General features: G+C 45.4%; 1 protein-coding gene across 1 annotated transcript in view; it reads right to left on the bottom strand.

Moving 5' to 3' along the window:
- Positions 1 to 21,240, bottom strand: part of LOC133132719 (connector enhancer of kinase suppressor of ras 2-like) — a 100,783-nt gene that overhangs the window by 26,040 nt on the left and 53,503 nt on the right. The window contains exons 8-12 of the mRNA XM_061248381.1: positions 20,942 to 21,010; positions 15,693 to 15,839; positions 8,322 to 8,452; positions 6,727 to 6,938; positions 5,506 to 5,592 (exon numbers count right to left, since the gene is read on the bottom strand). Of these exons, the coding sequence (XP_061104365.1) occupies positions 5,506 to 5,592; positions 6,727 to 6,938; positions 8,322 to 8,452; positions 15,693 to 15,839; positions 20,942 to 21,010 (646 nt within the window). The remainder of the gene's footprint in view (positions 1 to 5,505; positions 5,593 to 6,726; positions 6,939 to 8,321; positions 8,453 to 15,692; positions 15,840 to 20,941; positions 21,011 to 21,240) is intronic.

The following is a 21,240-nucleotide window of genomic DNA, read 5'->3' as shown; positions in this document are numbered from 1 at the left end:
GGGCCAATTTCACAGGCACAGATTGAGCTTAGTCCTGGACTAAGATGAGTTTTGCATGGGGAGTCTCCGTTCAAAATTGTCTAGGACAGGGCTTAATACAGTATGTCTCATGCTCTCATACTCTGTCAATCACATATAAAGTTCTGTTGGTACAAAGAACTATTATTTCCCCTCTGGTCGGGAAATGCTTCTTATTCCAAAGTATAGAAATACAATGGAGCTTAAACAGTATTATTGAAATGATCCGATGGCAAATCTAGGGGGAATGAGAGAGGGTTTGAATCTTAATGCATTTTTTCATCGGCCGTTGAGTTTCCGCTCCGGCCCGCTTAAAGTCATCGCCCTTCGGGAGTCAGGACGCTCTCTGGATTGACTGACGGATCGGCTGACACGGAACTGCAGCGGAAGCAAGAGCGACGGGACGGAGAGATCACCTCGACGGCTCCATCAGTCACCTAACCGCGGTCTCCGAGCGCACCCTCCGCGGGGCCCGTAACGATTCCTCCAGCCTCCGAAGCGCAGAGTCGGCGTTTTTCCGCACGGCCGTACCCGTGAGGGTTTCACGTGAGCCTGCGAGAATCGATGGACTGCCGCTCCCCCTGGCTCGCCCGCTTCATCACGAGGTGCCGCCTCGGCAGAACGCGGCTCTCGCGCGGGGGAGGGAAAGCGGTCTTGGAGGTGGGCGGCTGCTAAAAATAGCCAGGGGTGTGGGAGCGAGCTGAGCTCGAACGCCCCAGCTCAATCAACCTCGCCGCTATTTGTGGATTTTCTCGCCTATTGGTTTTTTTTTTTCTGCTCGGCCTGAATACTAAGCGCAACTCTGCAGAGAAGAAAGGTGGGGGGAGGACCGCAAGAGGGGAAATGAGGGTGACGTCTGCACTAAGCGTTATGTTACACTCAGTTTCTTTGGCTTGTCTCCATAGAGAAACACCTTTTAGTTCTTTCTGGAACCCTCTATCATAGTTTTGAAGTGTCAATTCTGCAAGACAGAGCCATTTTGCCTGACAGTGGGAATATTGAATTGCATGGAATCACATGGTTCCTTTTGGAACAATTTTTTTCTGAGTGCACCCAAGGAGAGGGGATAGGAGTTAATAGTAGGAAACAAATTGAAATCAGCACTGCTACAAAGATAAAACTGAGAACTTCATTAAAAAAAGGATATTGTGGACTCATTATCAGCCCCACGGTGTTTCTTTTACCTCACCTGCACATTCTGCTTGATTGTATTTCCAACCTATTTAAATGCTTCTTAAATTCATTTCGTATGCGGAAATAAATAAATGAAACATTGTTCCACTCTAAAAATGTGCTTCAGAACAAGACCTGAAATAGAACCCCAACGAGACAGGAAAGAGAAACTAGGGCTGCAGGATATATCATATATTTATCGACATCGAGATACGAACACGCACGATGAGCACATCGCAACATACCATAAATAGTATTTATTTCAATTGATGTTCTGTTGAATTGATTGGCTATTCATGTGAAATTTGTTCAATAAAAGCATGTTGGAAATAATGTTGTTGTTTTTTTTCATAGGCTATTCATCGACTGAGGTCTGTTAGCAGTGTACCTAAAGCAGAAAGACATTACAACTGTGCAGTGTGCACAGGGCGCTGCCCTATCAATATAATGACTGAAAGCAGGGGGCAGAAATGGATGTTGTTTTTTGTTCAGAGACTTTGGAGAATATTCTTGACCATGCTTCCAGCTCTGTAAAAAAGATGAAAAATTGGAAATATGCATGCTGGTAAAAGCCGACAGAGAATCAGAGAGAATGAATGAGTGTTGGTGCCACAATATGTGGAAATGACAGTAAAAGTTGTAACTAAAAGGTTGTACCCTCAATACTATCAAAAATACCAATTTTGTAAAATGTGCAGTCCCACAGGGGATACACATTTTTTACAGTCATCAGCAAAAGCAGTGAAACAGAGAACAAAAAATGAAGTACTTGCGAGATGGAAAAGAGAGGAGGGGGAGAACGAGGGGTGTTGCTAATGGCGAATGACACCATTCGATACTGTAATTGGCCGTAGCGTCTCTCAGGTAGGCCAGGTGACCCAAGTCTCACTGTCCACCACCCAACCCCCCCCCTGTCAGCAGGGCTATGTCAACCATCTGCACCAGATGTAATTATGGTGGACCAACTGGTGCAGTTTCTCAGAACTACAAATCTGGCATTACCTCACAGGTCTACAAAGGAGCTTTGTAAAATGGCTGCAGAGCTGGAGAGAAGGAGGCCCGCTGTCTATTCTCACGCCAGGGGACGTGCGTGTCAGCCTGCCAGTCCTCAAAATCAGAGCGGATGCTGCAGCAGTTAGACAGGTCTACGATTCTAGTGATTGGCAATTCCACATTGGAGGGAGAAATAGAGGAAACCACAATAGAATGTAATGGGCGAGAGAGGAGAGTGATACTCTAATCTGGACCTGGAAGGTTCCAGAACCCCAGTGCAACCACAATAACATCCATGCAGCTGTGGGCCCTTAAGCAAAGCCATTAACCTCACATTGATCCAGGGGGATTGGCCCCTGCTCAGTAAAATTAACTGTAAATGCTCCAGCTAAATAACTGTTTACTTACTATAATGTAATGGAAGCAGATTACTTTTTGAGCCAACTATTTCAAAAATAAGATCATGAGAAGGACCTGCATGTATTAAAATATACATAGCTATTATTTACCATGTTCCCAATACTTTACCTTTTACCTGTTTCTAATGTGTAGTCATTTATCCATTTAGAACGAAAAAGTTACAGGGGCAGCCTGTACTGTACTGGTTAAGGTACATGACTGGGACCCGCAAGGTCAGTGGTTCGATCCCCGGTGTAGCCACAATAAGATCCGCACAGCCGTTGGGCCCTTAACCCTGCATTGCTCCAGGGGAGGATTGTCTCCTGCTTAGTCTAGTAAACTGCACGTCGCTCTGAATAAGAGCGTCTGCCAAATGCCATTAATGTAATGTAATGTAAAAGACAGTTATAAAGCAGGTAAATCGATATAGAAGGAAACATTTTTTCAGGCCCACAGTCAATAAAACTGAAGTGAAAGGAGCAACAGGCCATTCTACCAAAGAAAATTAAAATGGGTCATTTCAGACATTAGCAGATACATAATGTTAAGATGTGTTTTTGCTGATTATATTTTACGATTTTTTTATTTTTATCAACAAAAAACTAAATGTTTACAGTAGGGCACTGAGTGCTGAATGTGGTTCCCTAACCACTAGTTATATAACCCTACTATAACACACCACACACACATCAAACCCCACTCAAAAACGAGTATAATCTGGTCTGGAAAAACTCATGGAAATGTTGAGTTCGGAACCGCCTGCCGTTCAGAGAAGCCAACCCAGCGATGCGCAGGGGCCCCCGTCATGAGCAAACAGAGCCTCGCCGTGTCCTATTTACCGAGCGAGGCGCCTCTTTGGGGGATTTCCTACTCCCGCAGCCTTCCTCAGATCTTCCACCCACGGTGTCTCTAGAGCTGGAAGACCCACCCCCCGTTTGATGGGGAGACTGTTTGATGGCGGGAGGGAGGGAGGAGGAGAGAGAGAGAGGGTGACACACTGACGAGGAGAACCCGAGTGGGGGCTGAGGGAAGGATCAGAAACACCCCGCTTTCCCTCTGTGGGTGTGTGTTTGTGCGCTCCGAGCCTGCGCGAGATGGTGGAGGAGCGCCAAGTTGGGGACGGGGGGCAGGAGGGGGGGGAAAGGCTGGGTAACACAAACACAAACACACGCCCCTCCTACACAGAAAGCGGTTAGAATTCAAAACCCGGCAGAGGCGGAGCATTAAATATAGAATTGCCAGAGCTATTCTTGGCCTCCACTTTGTTGGTGGGGTGGACTTTTTTTTCAAAAGGGCTTGATCCCAGCGCGCAGTCTCTGCGGTCTCACAGCCCTGGGGACGTCATGCGCTGGAAAATAAAGGAAGCCAAAAAAAGGCAAAAAAAAGCAACAAAAACACTAAAATGTAACAACTGGTTATCAGATACAGTGCTGCGACAGTACATTGCACAATACCTCACTTTGCAGTTGATCTGAAAGAAACGGTAAGAACCCGCAAGAGAGATCTGATTAGATTTCCGAAAGACTAAATGATAAAAATAAGAGAAATGGTCTTGTTTCCATCATCAGTCCTACTCGATATGTTCCATATCTTGTCTTCCTGCACCATACAGATAGTTTGTGTAATAAATTGGCTGAGAGGGGAGACAGACGAGGTACGAGGGACTGATCCAGGACCTGAGACCTGATGTTATTCTCAGCACCAATGAGAGCCGCGCCAGACCCCAGATCAGTCCGATGTCCACTGGGCCCACAGCCTTTTCCCCCATCATTTCTGGTCTGGCTGTCTGGAATCTGTCCAGACCCTACAAGGAATGTCCATGGAAAATTCAAGAAGTGCCTTGGATTCCATTCCGCAGTTTTCCAAACCAGGGGAGCTGGGTGATGTTCCCGGAATGGTGCGTTTGGTCAATTTGGATTTCAGGGCAGGCTGTTCATCGAAATCTGTTCACATTTGAATGCTGTACATGCAATGCACAGCCATATCCCAACATTAATAAATCATGTGGCATACCTATAAATAGCATAATTATGGATAATAGATAAGTACTGTATATGCACCGCAAAATCAAGTCAAAAGCCCTATATGGAAGATTAATGGAAGTTGACAGCAAAAACAAAGAAAAATGATAAAGAACATAAAGAACAAATTCCAAAGAATTTTTTGAACACCAAAATAGGTGTTTTGACTTTTGGACGATGAATGTACTATATACTCTTATGGCCTTGGAAATGGAGTATACAGCATGTTGCACAATAATCTATTTCCATAAGGGTACGACATTCCCCAAAGGCTCAGCGTAACTGCATGACTGCTTCATCAGTAATCAGCAAGTCAGTCATTTATGCTAAATCCAGCCGCTAGAGGAAATAAGGGTTTAAATAAAAAACAATCCAATCCCTGAGGCCTGCTAACGACTGTGGGCACGAAAGCAATGGAAAGATCTCCATTTACCTGAATGCTTGCATCACGCACCGTGACACTGCCAACCATGGATTACTCAAAAGATAATCCCATTATAATCTTTAGTGTTGCACGGTTGAGGGCAGCAAACTTTTGCTACCGCCAAACAATGTCCTAAAGCAGATCGTGTAGGGCTCTTGGAGAAATGCGTATGGTTGAAATGGATGAATGGCGGTTGTTTGAGGTGGCTCTTTGGTTTAAAGCACCATTTCCTGAGAAGGCCCAGAGTGCTGAGAGGAGGGTGGCTCACAATCCGCTGGAAGCACTGACAAACAAAATGGCCGACTGTTCCCCAGCTCAACGGGAAGGGAGAACAGATCCGCATCATATGAATCCTATAATTTACACAGGGTCAGAGGGGTCTTTGAAGGGGGGGTCGGAAGTGGTTTGGGCGGGTGTATGTTGGGCGGGGTGTTTCCGGGGGCGACTTCGGAACCAGTATCCGTTTCCGGAACCCACCTCTGCTGCCCCTTTTGTACATATTGGGCTCCTTTGTCTCCACCATCCAGTTGTACTCCGTCGGCATGGAAACTGGCCTGAGGTCACCTGGAAAGAAGTCCAAGGAGCATGTCAGCCAGAGCGTGCTTGGAGAGCGGAGGGGAAGGGGGGGGTGGTTGAGTGTTGCTAGGAAAGGAGGGAAAGCAAGTGAGTGAGAGAGAGAAGAGATACCAAGGGCAAAGAGGGGGAGAGGGAAAGTAGGGACAGATGGGGAGGACTGGAAGGAGGGAGTGTGCGTGTAAGGGAGGAAGAGGGGGAGCCTGAGCGTGCAAGAGAGGGGAGTGGGGAGGGGCCCCGGTCGCGGCTCCCGGTGAATCAGATAAGCGGAAGCCTACCGCGCCGAACCAATTACCGGCTTGGAAGCCTTCCTCCGCCACTTCCCTGGCAGGCTGTTAATATGAGAAACGCCACAGCTCACAAAGCCTGAGGGCTTTATCTCCGCGCCGGCAGAGGCCCGGAACGACCCTTTCCGAAGAAGGCCTGCCCCCGGCAGGGGAGCTCAGAGGAAGCACTCCTTCTTACTCAAGGAGGGGAGCGCTTAAAATGGCTGTCGTCAGCGCTTGGCAGAGGGAACCGTGCCCCCCTCACCGCGGGCGCCACCAGGAGACGGTTGAACCGCAGCATGCACAGAGACAGAGCCAAGAGGAGCGAGGGGTGAGAGGGGAACGGGCGCGCCTGCGGTGGAGACCCCCCGCGGGCGAGGTGCGGTGGAATGGAGGCACGCGGGTCGCCCGTCATGCTGGAGCGACGCACAGTGGGTGAAAGCCCGGGAGTGTAAAGGCTGATTTATGCTTCAGTGTCCGTCACGCGTCCGCAGACAAAAACATGATTCAAATTCGACAGATTAGATTTTTGTACGGGCATAGATGCCAGTGTCAAGCAGCTGTGATTGGTTGACTGAAACTAAGACGAAAGGTTGCCATGGCGAGGCTACTTGTTTTCATGAATGAAGACGTTTCGTTTACATAATTAGCTAGCAAAACGGACAGGTTTGTGGAGAAGCTGGTTGCTATAGTAACAATACAAACTGTCTATACTGAACTATAAATGCGAAATGTCATCTTACACGGTTCTGTCCGCAGACACTTTTGTCATACGACACTGTCACCGAAGCATAAATCAGGCTTTAGGGGCCGGGGGAGAGGAGGAAGGGTGTGGCCGCGGAAAGTGCCGGGCCCTCACCGTGAGTCGGGGTTCTGTCTCTCCTTCGCACCCCCGTGGAGCGACCCCGGTCGTACTCCGGTCCCAGGGGCACGCCCTCGCCCTCCACCAGGGTGAAGTACTTCCCGCTCTCGTGGTCGAGGTAGTAGCTGGGTGACTCGGAGCCCTTCACACTCGCCTTGCCCATGCTGTACTTGTTGATGTCGTCGGAGGACATAACGCCCATCTCGTCCCTGTGGAGGGAAGCAGCGATGGACACCTGTTACCAACGAACTCGCCAGACCAGGGCTAAATGCACAGTTGTTTTCAATTCAAATACGCTAGTTTCCTCACCTAAAGTTATGTCAGCTTCTGCTTTCTTCTTCCAATACAACTCTATAAAGGTTTCAGGTCTGATAGTTAAATTAAAGATTTCAATGAGGCTGGTCTGGACCAGACCTGGGTCAAATATATCATTGTTTTCGATTCAAATACTTTTCTACGCTTTACTGAGCTTGTCTGGTGTGAAATGCTACGAAATGCTCTTACAAAATGCAAACCGTATGGTCATCTTGGTTGGCTCAGTTGCACCAGGCAAGATCAATCTAGCACAGAAAAGTATCTGAATCAAAAACGAATATGTACAGTATTTGCATTAATATTCTACTGTAGCCATTCAACAGCAGCACATAGAGCAAATAAACGGAGCCTTAGATATACCTTAGATTCTTTAAATAACTGAAATTCTTTATAAAACAGGAAACTTGAAATTCATTGCAATCCAGATTTACATTGGAAAACCCTACTATGTATTGTGTGGTAGCACCAGGCCCACTTACATTTTACAAGTGCGTAAACATGATTTTTACTTTACATTCAGCATGCTTAAGTAGTATAAATACAGTATACAGTATGTCGTACATAGTATGCGAGTTTGGGTTCAGCCATGCATTTCACAACGCATTTCACAATGCAAACCTCATTTTTTAGATGCTAGTGAGCCAGTAAGCCAGAGGAGACCACAATGTAGTTCCCCTTTTTGAAGGAAATTGTATTAGCAAAAAATAATATCATTTTCCCTTTCAAGTATACAATATATTTTGCCACCTGTATTGTATTTTATACAGACTTCTTAGCTCATCTCTATCTAGGTTGAGAATAATGTTGGAAAGCAGCTACACACATTCAAAAAGACTTGAGTTTGTTTAGCTCTTTAAGAAAAATGTAAAATTCAACACAGGACACCACCCTCTGGAGACTTACTGCAAAGAGTGTCTGCTGGTTGCATTTCCGCGTTTCTCATATAAAATTGTCCAAAGTGTGTACAATTTGTTGTTTATTCAAATATTTACCAAACCAGTCCTCATAGAAATGCTCAAGGGATCTTTATTTCACAAGCTTTGAGTGCTGCAAAATGTACCTGAGAATATTATTTATTATTAACAATTCTGCACGTTCCTCAGGACAGCATTCAAATATTGACAGTATTGTCAATTGACCATTCTAGTGTATTCAACTGCATTTGGTAGCATCCTTGGGAATGCCACTGGTTTAAGTTAATCCACTTATCACTGTATGCATGTGCGGTTTGGGCTGAACAAATGTGTTGGTTTCTTGACAGGGACCCTATTCTTCACCTGGGTCCATACATGCCAGACACGGGAGACAGGATGAAGACGTCGTGCATGCTGGAGCCGTCCATCTTAGAGCTGACGCCCATGGTGCCAGTCGGGGTGGTAGAGTTACTGGTGGGACTGGTGGAGATGGGCTGTGGAAATAGCAGCAGGAAAAACATGAGGACTGAGGGTTCATTATAAACAGGGTACAGACACACTGAAGGTTCATGATAAACAGGGTACAGACACACTGAATGTTCATGATAGACAGGGTACAGGCACACTGAGGTTCATGATAAACAGGGTACAGACACACTGAAGGTTCATGATAAACAGGGTACAGACACACTGAGAGTTCATGATAAACGGTACAGGCACACTGAGAGTTCATGACTAACAGAGTACATGATTAAGGGCACACTGAGGGCTCATGTGGTCAACAAAGCATCCCCCCCACCACCTCTACATCCACCTCCAGGGACAGCACAGAAGCAGAGCTATTCTCCCAGCCGGGGTGCTAATAGGACAGCAGCAATGCCAATATAACACTCCCGGTAAAGCCGTGAACCTAGCAACAGGACCAGACACCTGTGAACCTAGAGCCTGGCCAAGCTTCAATCTCCGGGTGTTTCTCTTTCCGGAACGCTCCCGGCCAGCTGGAACCCGCGCGACGTGGCGGAGGAGCGCGATGGCGCCGCCGGGCCCCTGACAGGACGCTACGCGTTAGCCGGGGAGACAGCTGGATGTGGCTGAAGTGTGATGATAAGACAGACCGTGCACTGCGGCCGGCGATGAGCTGTGGGGATTTCTGACGGGAGCTGTGACTGGCGCCGGGAATCGGAGGGTGTGATGGCTATATGCCACAGCCCAGCTGCCCAGAGAGTGTCACAATGTGCCTCATTGCATGAGACCCCGGACCTGACACAATGCCAGAGGGACACAGGGAAAAAGTACCTTAGCATGCTACACTATACTTCCTTTTGTATACTTTTCAAAAGAAAACATTTTACATGTATCCCCTTTTAGTGAAAATACGTACAGTAAGTTGTGCAAGGACATGACAGAGAATTCATTAGGTAATTTAGCTTGACGGCATTGCTACTGTGACGTGTTCCACTGCAGTTCTATTGGGGCAATATTTATTCAATTAAATCAATAAATTAACCAAGCTTCACAGACAGCACCGATACATGAACAATATTGACATTTTATAAATACACCACAGATATCGTGGAGTACTTGGGTGTGAGTCATCAGGAATGATACGCTTATCCAGACGGACTCACAACGAAACAAGGTGGTCCGCAACAGTATCTTGTTGTTGTGTAGTTTTGCACATATTCAGCCAACTAAAATGTCAATGAAGCTGTCTTAATTAAGCTGGAACTTCCATTATTCCATTATTTTTCACAACTGAAAAGCAAGTCACGACAATGCGATCAATCTACAGTGTGTATAACAAATGCTATTATGATGCTGGCATTTCCCCCAAGGTCATGGCACACGCAGCTCCATGCTAATGAAGGAGGATATTTATTTTAAAAAACACGAAGCTATGCTAATTTCAGAGATAATGCATATGAGCTTGACACCCCCCCCCCCTCCCTTCGTGCTGCAACCACCCCCACTGCTCCCCCACCCCTCCCTCCCAAAAAAGATATGAGATAAATATGAAGTGGCATCTCCACCACTAGCAACCATGATTCGGCCCTTAGCAACCAGGCAACTCTCAACAGAGGTCTCTTGGCAACCACGGTAGGCGCAGCAAGCAGACTCCATAGCAACCAGAGGTATGCTGAAAATGTTAACATTGAAAGGAGGTTTCTTTCAACATGTGCCAAAGGCCAAGGTTCTGTATTATATATAGTACAGTTCATGCAAAGTCCAGCTGATGATTTTAACAGGAGATGCACTGAATTAAAATGCGAGCTCTCAGTTCAGGGACCATGAAGGAGACGCATGTGCGGAAAAAGAAAACAGACTGTGCACAGAATTACGTTTCAGGGATATTTGCAGACCCACGCTTTCTGAGTTTCACCCCAGGCACTCTTCAGTGGTGTACTTTACTGTCTCCTGGAAAAAGGATGATGAAACAGCAGTCCTCTTAGACGCCCCTCTGTTTGTGCTGGGAAGAAATCTTCTGCTGAACACATTCTAAACCAATCGCATTCAAACATGAGCTGTTCCCATGACAACACGTCTTACTCCCAACTTTGAATGAAGACGTGAAACATAACTGGTATGCGGTGCACTATGTTTTTGCAGGAATACGATATGATTAGCACAATGTAAAAAAATACTGTGCAAGGATTGGCAACACAGGTGACCGTGTAGTATTTTAGGGGGCTGTCCTAAAAGTTGCACGTTTGATTCCCAGGTAGGACAATGCTGTTGTACCCTTGAGGAAGATAGAGTACTGAACTTGAATTGCTTCAGTATAAATACGCATATTCTGGATTGGCTAAGGCTCAAATGTACAGATTAGTTTGGCTTGCTTGTAACGGAAAAAAAGGTCAGGTGTCACATTCCATTCATTTTAATCTCTTCAGTCGAAATTGTGTTGAGAACCTTTGGTTATTTTCTTAATGGACATCCTAATCCGGGAAGTCATACATTATCTTTTATACAGTTTTTCAGTACCTCAGCATAGATTTGGGAAACAAAGAGCAAAAGAGTCTCATCCCACCCCTCACCCAGAATGTGAAGCCATAGCCTTCTGGTTCCGAAGGCTTATCCCCTCCGTACTTCCTCACAATTTTTTTTTGTGATTCCAGGCAATGCTACCTAATTTCCTTGATCCCTGCAAAAGCTTAGAGCATTGACACAACTTTTTTCAACCGATTTTGCACAGTTCCATAAGAATAAGACTGAAAACAATGTCTCTCGTTTTGACTTTTTTTTTTTTCCCCGCACATGTATTTCAAATACACAAATGATACCTTGTGTAAATAAGACAGCTTCAAAGTTGCTGTAAGGTGTATTTATTCACTTTGCAGGAGGTAGGCTACTGACTCCTATAGGCTTCAAGTCTTTATGCTAAGCTAACCCGTTATGCTAACATTGAAATTGAGCCAGTGAACGCACAAAAATGACAATTAAATCAAACATCTCGTCTAAGTCTAGAAAAAAGGTATATTTCCCAAAATGTCGGTGTTTTCCTTCATGTTAGCGCATCCACACTTGTCAATCACCTGATCTCTGAAATTCATTTTAACATTTTTATTATCAAGTGCCAAACGTGATAGTATAATAGTATGCCAAATATGTTTGGCAAATACACAGACATGGCAACCTTGCCCACCATGATCATGATTGTAGACATGTTGTCCTCATGTCTCAGCGAGATTAATAATAAATATGATTACGCACGTGTAAACCGAATTAAAAACTGTTTAAGCAAGATATTGTTCATTATTAATACATATCACCTACATGCAAAAAGTACAGAAAAAATACACTTATGCCCATGTGCGACTGTTTAAGGGTTTGCTTATGAAAAATGAATTCAGGTGCTAGGCTACAGGGGATACAACATGGAAAGAATGAAAAACAACGGCGCACAGAGGAAATGGTTTGCTCCCTGCACAATCTGCCCCACTTTCTGGAAGGTTCAGAAGAGAAACCAGCTCATTAACTGCAACTGCTATTTTTCAAAAAGCAGCTTATTTGCCTGTCCTGCTCTGAGCAGCTTATTTGCCCAGAATGTCCTTGCAGATACGATCGTAGCATTCGTCAAGGCTAAGATACGCAAGAGGCGGGGGACATTTTGTGCCGTCACGACGGCTTCCACGGTTTTACCTCCGCTGAGCACGATTTATGCAGGGAAATTGCTTTGTTCATGCTTTCGCGAAGGTCCAGCAACTGGACAGATGCCATGTTTGGAAAAAAACAGTTGGAAGGTCCAATTTCCCGACCCAAATATGGATTTACAGGACACTGTGTGACCTAGTTCCCATGGCAGTCCACGCCAGCATTCCCCGTTGCAAGGCTGCTTGTCCAGTGATAGGGACAAATGCACAATGAACAGTCCACCCCACACTGTATAGTCCACCCCAAGCAAGGTCCATCCCCCAATGTAGTCAACTCTCCCAAATGTACAGTCAACCCTCCCAAATGTACAGTCAACCCTCCCAAATGTACAGTCAACCCCCCGATGTACAGTCAACTCTCCCAAATGTACAGTCTACCGCCTAATGTTCAGTCCACCCCCAAATGTAGACCACTCTCCCAATGTACAGTTTACCCTCTACTCATTTGCATGTTCTTCCTCCCCAAGACAGATAAGAATAGCTCTCACACATCAACAGTATCACAGCAACACGCAGATGCACTCAGGAAGACACATGTACACACACACACACACACACACACACAAACACACGTACGCACACGCGCACACAAACACTGCTTGCTGCTGCCTCTTTAACTCCATAGCCTTCATAGTTACCCTTCACTTCCGTTCAAGAAAGTCATTGAATATTGTGAGCCTGGCCCGGCTCCGCAATTAATATTCAGAACACACCTGCGCAGGCAGCCCGCAGATGGGTTTAGAAAACAGGAAAGCTAGAAACAGAACAGCGTGCCCATTTCTGACAGCTATTCAGGATTACCACTGCTTGTGGAAACAGAATCACCACTAATCTTCCTCCTTTGTTTTTTATTTCAAATTTTTTATCTGCGCAGTTCTTTTCTTGGCACCTGTGCGCGGTTCTTTCGCTAAAGACAAAACCGAGCAGATGGCAAAATCCTCGCTCGCACTAAGCGCTGGGTCCTGCAAGCCCTTTCACAATTTCCCACAGTATTAAATGCCATTGTGTGTTATGGCTGGGGATGTTAAAGCCGGTTGCACAATGCCACAGGGACTGTGGGAATATTTGTGAGAAAAATAGGAAAAATTGGAGGCATTGTTTGCGGTTCTGACTCTTTCCTGCAGAATATTGTGGATGCAGAAATCGAACATAAAAATGCATCACTTTGTGTTCGCGTTCATGAGCGCGTGAGCTTTCATTCTGTATACAGATATCGCGCGAGATTAAAGCACACATTATGTATACAGCAGTCGGAACGCGCACTTATTATTTTTGTGTTGACACCTCAGAAATGAGGACAGCGAGAGGGAGACAGAAAGAGAGAGAAAGCGAGAGAGAGACTAGTGAGTCCTCGGTTAAATAAAAAGCAGGTTTGCTGCATGAAAGTAAATTAGTCCGGTCCGTTTCTAAAAATAGCAGCCGTGAAATTCCGGCTCTCGGCTTAATCAGCCGTGCAGCTCCTTTTAAATCGAACCCTCTGATGTCAGCCCATAGCCCCTCCCTCTCCCCCTCCTCTCCCAAGCACCACCATTCTCCTCTGTTCTCCCCTACCTCCTCCCAGTGACAGGGGTTTTCCTGACCCTGCTGTCACTAATAGCGTGGTCAGACTCATCTCCATACTGACTAATTCTGTGCAGAACAGTGAGCGATGTGGTGTCGCACTCCCACAGCAACAAACTACTATACGGGTGAATAAAATAATGCATTTCTCCAAAATGGAGTCACACACAGGGAAGAGAGCATAATGCTCATTCACAACACATATTCATTTGAGCAAAGGTTTTCATTCAGTTCATCCAATATGGCAACCCAACTGGCACAGAGATCACTGGCTTTCATAAATAAAGAATAAATAAAGAATGTATGTTATAATTTGAGTTTAATATGCTCATTTTATGCTGTGCAGATCAGCCGACACGCACTGCTCAGCGCAGCAACTTGGTCTATACGCTAAAGATTGAAAGGTACCTACAGCCCAACAGCCCATTCTATGTGACCTTTGGTAACTTCTGCTCTTGAACAAAGTCAAATGATAAATAAACAGACTTGGGAATACTTCAGTTGCACTTTGAATGCTGAAAATAGCAAAGAACCTAATCTAATCTAATAAATAAGATGAGGGAACAGGAGGGAGAGATGGGTTTGAGCAAAAGCTGATTTATGCTTTGGTGATAAAGTGTCTGTGATGTTTTTGTGGAAAAAAGTGAGACAGTTTCGAAGTCAAGCCAACACTTTTAAGCGTCAGCGACAGGTGTCCTTTACTTGAAACGTTTTGTGAGGTCTCAGACTCCAATCAGAATTGCTGCGCAGTCGTGATTGGTCGACTGAAGCGATGACAAAGGGTTGCCGTGGCGAGGCCTAGAGTATTAGGCTACTTTCTGAATGAAGATGTTTTGTTTACATAGCCAGCAAAATCGACTGGTTTGTGGAGAAGCTGGTTGCTATAGTAACCATGCGCACTGTCGCTGAACTATAAATACAAAACGTCGTCGGACGCAGTTCCGCTGTAGACACTCTTGTCGTACGATACTTTGTCACTGAAGTGTATATCAGCCTTTACTCCCTCAACGCAGTCCTGCTCTAATAGGTGAAGCATGCTCTGACCATGGAAACCAGGCCTCTCTACCGGTGAGTCATCTGTGACTGACGCAAGACTCTCATCAGATGTGTCATCCAAAGTGGGTCCTTCTTCAATAGCTTCAATAGCTGTTACGAGTATGCCCAATTTTAGAATCATTTCATGTTTTCCCCCAACAGATTTAGAGCGACTTTATTTTTTTTGCCAATTTTCACAAAACACAAATAGTATCTGAAATTAGTATCTGTCCTTTGGGTACAGCCTGTCCTTGTGTAGACTGTGAAAACTGGAAATTCATTCATTTTAAATACTATTGCATTCAAAACATGACTACACAACATGAAAGCCATCAAATATGACATCCACTTATTAAAATAAAAACACACTGATAAGATGAAGCTCAGTACCATTAGAATTTGCACCACAACCAATAATGTCTTTATCTTAGCCTTAAACTAGGCCAAATAAGCAAAATAAGCAAAATTTCAACACCTGACACCAAGACATCACCTAACCTTATATGCTGCCAAATTTCAGAAAGCCTGATACTATAACAGCCTATCTGTCTCTCCCAGCTTATCAGTTAAACTACTGAAACCTCTGTTCAAAGTGGTCAGAATCGTACCGGAGATTGTAATAGTTGTTTTGACTACCAATTTGCTGGGTATAAAAACAATGTCTACAATCAACAAAATGTACGAAAAGCTTCAAATAAGTCTACACTGTGTGATTGTAGATAACCCAGATAAAAGTTAAATATCCCAAGCAGTGGATGCACAAGTCTGCTTAGCAAGGTTTACAGTATGCTGTAGTTATTATTCCAATCAGTTACATCTGCCACTGCCGGTGGAGTGAGGGGGTGCTGGGCACCAGTGTGCCTGTGGAGCATTCTGGGTAAAGAGGGCATGGATGGAGAAGAGTAGAGCTTAATGGAGGGGGTGGGGTGACCGTGCATGCTCAGTGGAGGGGGTGGGGTGAGTAGTGAGCTCAGGAAGGGAGGGTTACCTGAAGGGCGAGGGGTTTCCAGCGCACGTTTTTGAGGAGGGCGGGGGCTGAGGTCAGGGTGTTCTGCGGCCTCTTCTTCAAAGTGAGGATGACTCCGTTGGGGTCTTCCCGCAGAGCGTTGACCAGGTTCTTCAGCTGCCAGCCAACCTGGAGAGGCACAGACACAGTGCCAAAAAAGCACAACCAGACCAGAGGCTGGGCTGCCTCCTCTCACTCCGTGTAACAGCGCCCTCTGCAGCACGGGAGGTTCCGTTTCATTGTGGCGAGTTTACGGCTGACACACAAGCAAAGCCTTTCCCTCCAAAGTGTGTCCACTGTTACAAAAAAAACAGACATTGCAGAATGATGTGAAGCTTAACTAAACGCAAGCGAAGTCTTGTGTTTGAATACAGTACATGCAAAGTCCAATTGTTACTTATATGTACAGGATTTGTGCTTTTGAACATTTAAGGAAGCCCCAATGAGTAGGAATACAACAGGAACTCAACTAAAACTAATATTTTTGAACTGATATTTCACATAAAATGTCTGTTGTAGCTCAGTCATTTTAGTTTCCCCAATCACTGCTATCCTCCTCATTAACAAATGAAAGACCAGAGCCGATGCAGTCAGCATTTATACTGTAAACTTAAAATGAAGTTTAACACTGTAAATGCAATGCTCTCCTCCTTCCATGACCTTTCCTAAATATTTGGGCTAAAATAACCGTGAAATAGCCCTGAGACCAAATCTCTTCGACGGGTATGCTCAGAGAGGCTGTGGGAAGAAATGTGACAGATGTGATGAAGATGAGAGGGAAGCAATGGGAACGGCACAGCTGTGCCTCGAAATGGTCGTGAACGCGAGGTCGCTCCTCTTGACCCAGTGTTCAGAGGCTGATGAGCTGTCACGGTCTTCTTTGTGGAGGTCAGACCCGCAGGACAGCGAGGTCAGGCCTCTTCCCCAGGGTGTGGGGGGGGGGGAGAGTTAAGACTGAGGCAACGGTGGAGGTCACTCCACGAGGAGCAGTGGGCTGTTTCTCCAAACCTTCATTCTGAACTCCCTCCTTATAGAACTGTACTGGGACCAATCACAGCTCGCTGACTGAACTGAACTATCTCCTTATGGAACTGTACTGGGACCAATTACAACTCACTCACTGAACTCCTTTCTTGTGGCACTGTACTGGGACCAATCACAGCACATTGACTGAACAGAACTCCCTCCTTATTGAACTGTACTGGGACCAATCACAGCTCGCTGACTGAACTGAACTCCCTCCTTATGTAACTGTACTGGGACCAATCACAGCTCAATCACTGAACTGAATCCCTCCTTATGAAACTGTACTGGGACCAGTCACAGCTCACTATCGATAAAATAGTGAAGCAATGAGGCATTCCCATGGTATAACACTGAAATGATAACCTTTATGACTTTTATAACAACAAAGGACGTGACTTTTATAGCTATCGGATTTTTATAATTGCATTCCTGCGATGACGCTAAAATATTAACAATTGTGACTTTTGTAATAAGCTATTGGATTTTTTATAATTGCAATTCTGTTTGACTTTAAAAAGCCCTTTGTGGTGAAAGCAACATATTAATTTATACGAGCCATTCATCCAAAAAGTCAATGAATGTGTGAGTGGACAGGTTTTTTCCAGAAACATTTAGAAAAATTGCACTTTGTCTAGGCCCGCCATGTTGCGTCTGGCAATAGCAGAGCGAGCCTCCCTGTTGGGTCGTGTCATTCGGCTGCCCTTCTGGTCAGTGAGCTGGAGACGGAAACAGACCTGTGGGCCTCAATGGGGACCTGACAGTGGACGCTGAGGAAAAGACCAAATCCCTCCATCTGTCGGGGTGAAACCATCTCTACCCGAGCACCCCGCGTGTCTTTACCGTTCTCCATTAATTATGCATGATGGCACCGTTCTCTCGCTCTCTCTAATTGTATAATGTATGCATGAATTCCGTGTCTTACTTGCAGAGTGAGTAAAAAAATCAGCCTAATTATTTTCAATTGCTTCCGTTTCTCCGATGGTGGGAGAGGCACATCGCCACTTTTGGGGGAGGGAGAGGGATGAGTGAGTGCCCAGCGGAGATTTGAGCTCAGCCCCTGCAGGGCGTAGGAAGCCATGACAGACACTCCTGACTGAAAGGCCTCTGGGATGGAACTCTTACCTAGCTGTCTACCCATGAGGAGGGGCTAGCAGCCAAACTTCCACCCAAGGGGGATTCTAAGCAGTACCTCCCCCTCTCTGAAGTAGAGTCCTGTCATGTAAACATTGACTCAACTGCTAGCGAATACACAGAGGACTCCATCTTTCTGCATGAGAGAAGACGGCTTGACTTGCCCATGAGAACAGGTGTCCAGATGTGCGTGTGTGTGTGTTTGAATGTGTGTGTGTGCGTATGTGTGTACATGCATGTGAGCGTGTGAGTCTATGTGTGTGGGTGTGTGCCTGCCCATCTACTATAATACATGAGAACCATCACCATCCATCAGAACCATCACCAGTCCACCCGAATTACTCCCCCTCGATCACATACTTTCATTGAGACGGACCGTGACATGCCCCCACAATAAGATCACCTGACTGCCTATAGCATTCCAGCAATAATTCATGCTGCAGTAGAGTGTTACATGATTGACATGATGTATCCTACTGTGCCTCAAAGTCACTCTCCCAGAATCATAAGTAGCTCCTGCAGAGTCACAAGAAGCTTGGTTGTTGACTTTGGCGACTGTTACACACCCATTAGCAATGTGTGTGGTTAAGTAATGTACAGGTGGTAGTAGTAGCAGTCGTGTTAGTCACCTTAGAACCACTATTATCAGGCTCATTGTATTAAGAGAGCTGGTTTGTCTGTCCCTCTGCAGTTGAAAGGGCAGCCTGGGGAGAGCTGGTCTCTTTTCAGCAGCAGAGTAACACTGTGCCGGACTAATGGAGGGTTGGGTGTTGTGACAGTTGGTTGAAGAATTATAGGTTCTGTTACCTCCCAGGTGGAGGCCCAGCAGGCCAGGAAGCATCAATCATGCCCACTCCACAGCACCGGGAGACAGGCCGGAGCAAAGATGGCCGCCAACACTCTGCGAGCGCTCTAACCTCCCCCGTCTGTCGCATTCGCGCACGAGCGGCCATGCCCCGCTTAAGTGTGTCACCTTGGAGAAGGTGAAGGACCTCGACTTTCGCTTTCTTCACTGGCCTGCCTCTTTTAATGAGGGACAGGGTCTAGCCCGGCTCTAGTGCTGAAGCACTGCTACCAACTTGGATCTTGTACCATACTCTAGGACCAGCAGCAACCTGGATCGTATACTCTACTCTAGAACCAGTACATATTACTATCTACTGAGGGAACATTTGAATTTGAGGGAAAAAAGCTACATGTTGGGGGACATTCTTTTTGAGGTTTGCATTGTGCTCAATATGAATTTAGAGCTTAAAGCTCCATAAAGCAGTCTGATTCACATCAATACATCAGTTTGAGTACCATGTTCTAAACTTCCTAAATGGAACCAAGAAAGTAGGAATCAGCTTAGATCATGGGTGCACAGCAAGGACTTATCCGTTTCAGGATTTTTTGCCAACTTCTGCTCTTAGTTATCTAATTAGCTAAATAATGTCTTGATCAGACATTTGTATATGCACCAGCTACAGCTGCAAGTGTATCCTAAAGATTTTAGTGTGTTCAAGTACAGGAGTGAACCAACATCATTTATAGAGTGGTCAGAAAAATAAATTGAGGTAATTGGTTGGAATAAAAATCATCGTGCACGCCTGGCTTAGATTTGTGCACGCCTGGCTTAGATTTCTTTTTTTAACTCTAAAAGGTATGTGTTTATTGTACTGCACAGGCTTTATGATAATGTTAATCCACATCATCCCCATGATCAAGTCAAACTACAGTCATTCCCACAGGCATTTCTGTCAATTGATTCTGAATAACATCCTCTCCTACTGTCCCTCAGAGTTGAAATGTTACACAGGTCTGCCTCTCTGCAAACAGGCATTGATCGTACTGCTAAAAACAGACAGGGCATACATGCAATGGCTGTGGCATGGTTGTCCTGCAAAACATAGCCCCAAATAGTCCACCAAATAATGTCAGTCCACCACGGGGTGATGTGAGGGAAGAGTTTCAAGGATAGGGTCATTAATCACAACCTGTCCACAGCATTAGCTCAGAGTCATGGATACACGGCAAGGGGCCAATACGTGTGTGTCTTTTCTTAGGATTACTTTACAAAGTGACAGTGAAATCCAACACGATGCAAAGCCATTTTGGGTCAAACAGCGAGCAAAAAGTAGCAATCAGAGGAAAAGGCCAAACCCAGGGCAGGCACTCATCAATCTCGGACCATTAGAGAGTAGAGTTAAAATGGCAGTCTGTTCTACCGAAAGTGCCAAAGGCACGCTTGACCACAGTGAAGGACTGCAAACACAAAGGCAGCTTACCTTTGTATCCTTCTTCACCATTACTCAAAGACTGCTTGCATCTTTTAAGACCATATATCATATTTCACAGACTAATTGTTCTTGATTTTGGACAAAACTACTAATTTTGGTCCATGATTAAAGACGAATGATGATTAACTAAGTGTAGTCATAGATCAACTCAAGTCAGACCATTTGAATACCATACCCAACCACAGGAAAGAGAGAACAGATAAAAGACAAATCTGAGAACACATAAATGCATACACTGCATAGATACAGAGAATATCAAGGGAGCAGCAACCAAAAACATTGACTGTAAGCAAGATTGTTATAGCACATGTCTTGTTTCTGGAAAATTGCCAAACAGTCCCATTGGTCGACAAGAAGAGAGATGATGGAATTACGTCTCCTAAGGAATAAGTCTGTTACCTGCTAGTGAGTGTTGAGCACTGTCATCCTCATCTAACGCACAACAGAATCAATTTACCCACTGCCCCCGGCAAGCACTCTCTATCTCCTGTACAGTGAGAAGTTCCAGCGAGAAGCCAGGCGATTGTCTCATAACTCAACAATTTCTGCTGCCTACTTTTGGCACCCAGAAAGACGGACACCCTCCTCATCCTTCCAAAAACATCTTAAAAACATCTTAAAACATATTGTCCAATGAAAATGTATTTTGTCAATGCCTTGTAGTGCTGCAACTAAAGCAATTCATTGGCATCGGCAGAGAAGCAAACAGCTAACAAACAGCTAACGTTAGCCAACAGCTAACGCTACATGGAAGAGTGTTCTCTGCAGTGCCCATCCAGGGAGTGGCACACTCACCACAGTCTGGTGGTTGACCTGGATGACCTCGTCCCCGGCGTGAATTTTCTTGCACTGGTCGGCTGGAGACTGGGGAAAGACCGGAAGAACGACGTGTTAGAGTACGAAGAGAAAAGCTGTGTCCAAACACTCTAAGCATGCGTTGCACTGGTGGTCGCGTTTGTAGCAACCTCCACTGACCATTCGGGCAAGTCCGTGTCCTCTGTCCATACCAGAGAGGGGTTGGGGAGCTGTTCTGAGCTGACCCATATTCGAACATCCAATATCGATAAAGAAAACAAAAAGAATAATATGTAAAA

This window comes from Conger conger, chromosome 7 (assembly GCF_963514075.1).
Source record: "Conger conger chromosome 7, fConCon1.1, whole genome shotgun sequence".
NCBI classification, from domain to species: Eukaryota; Metazoa; Chordata; class Actinopteri; order Anguilliformes; family Congridae; genus Conger; species Conger conger.
This window is presented reverse-complemented; position numbering and strand designations above follow the sequence as displayed.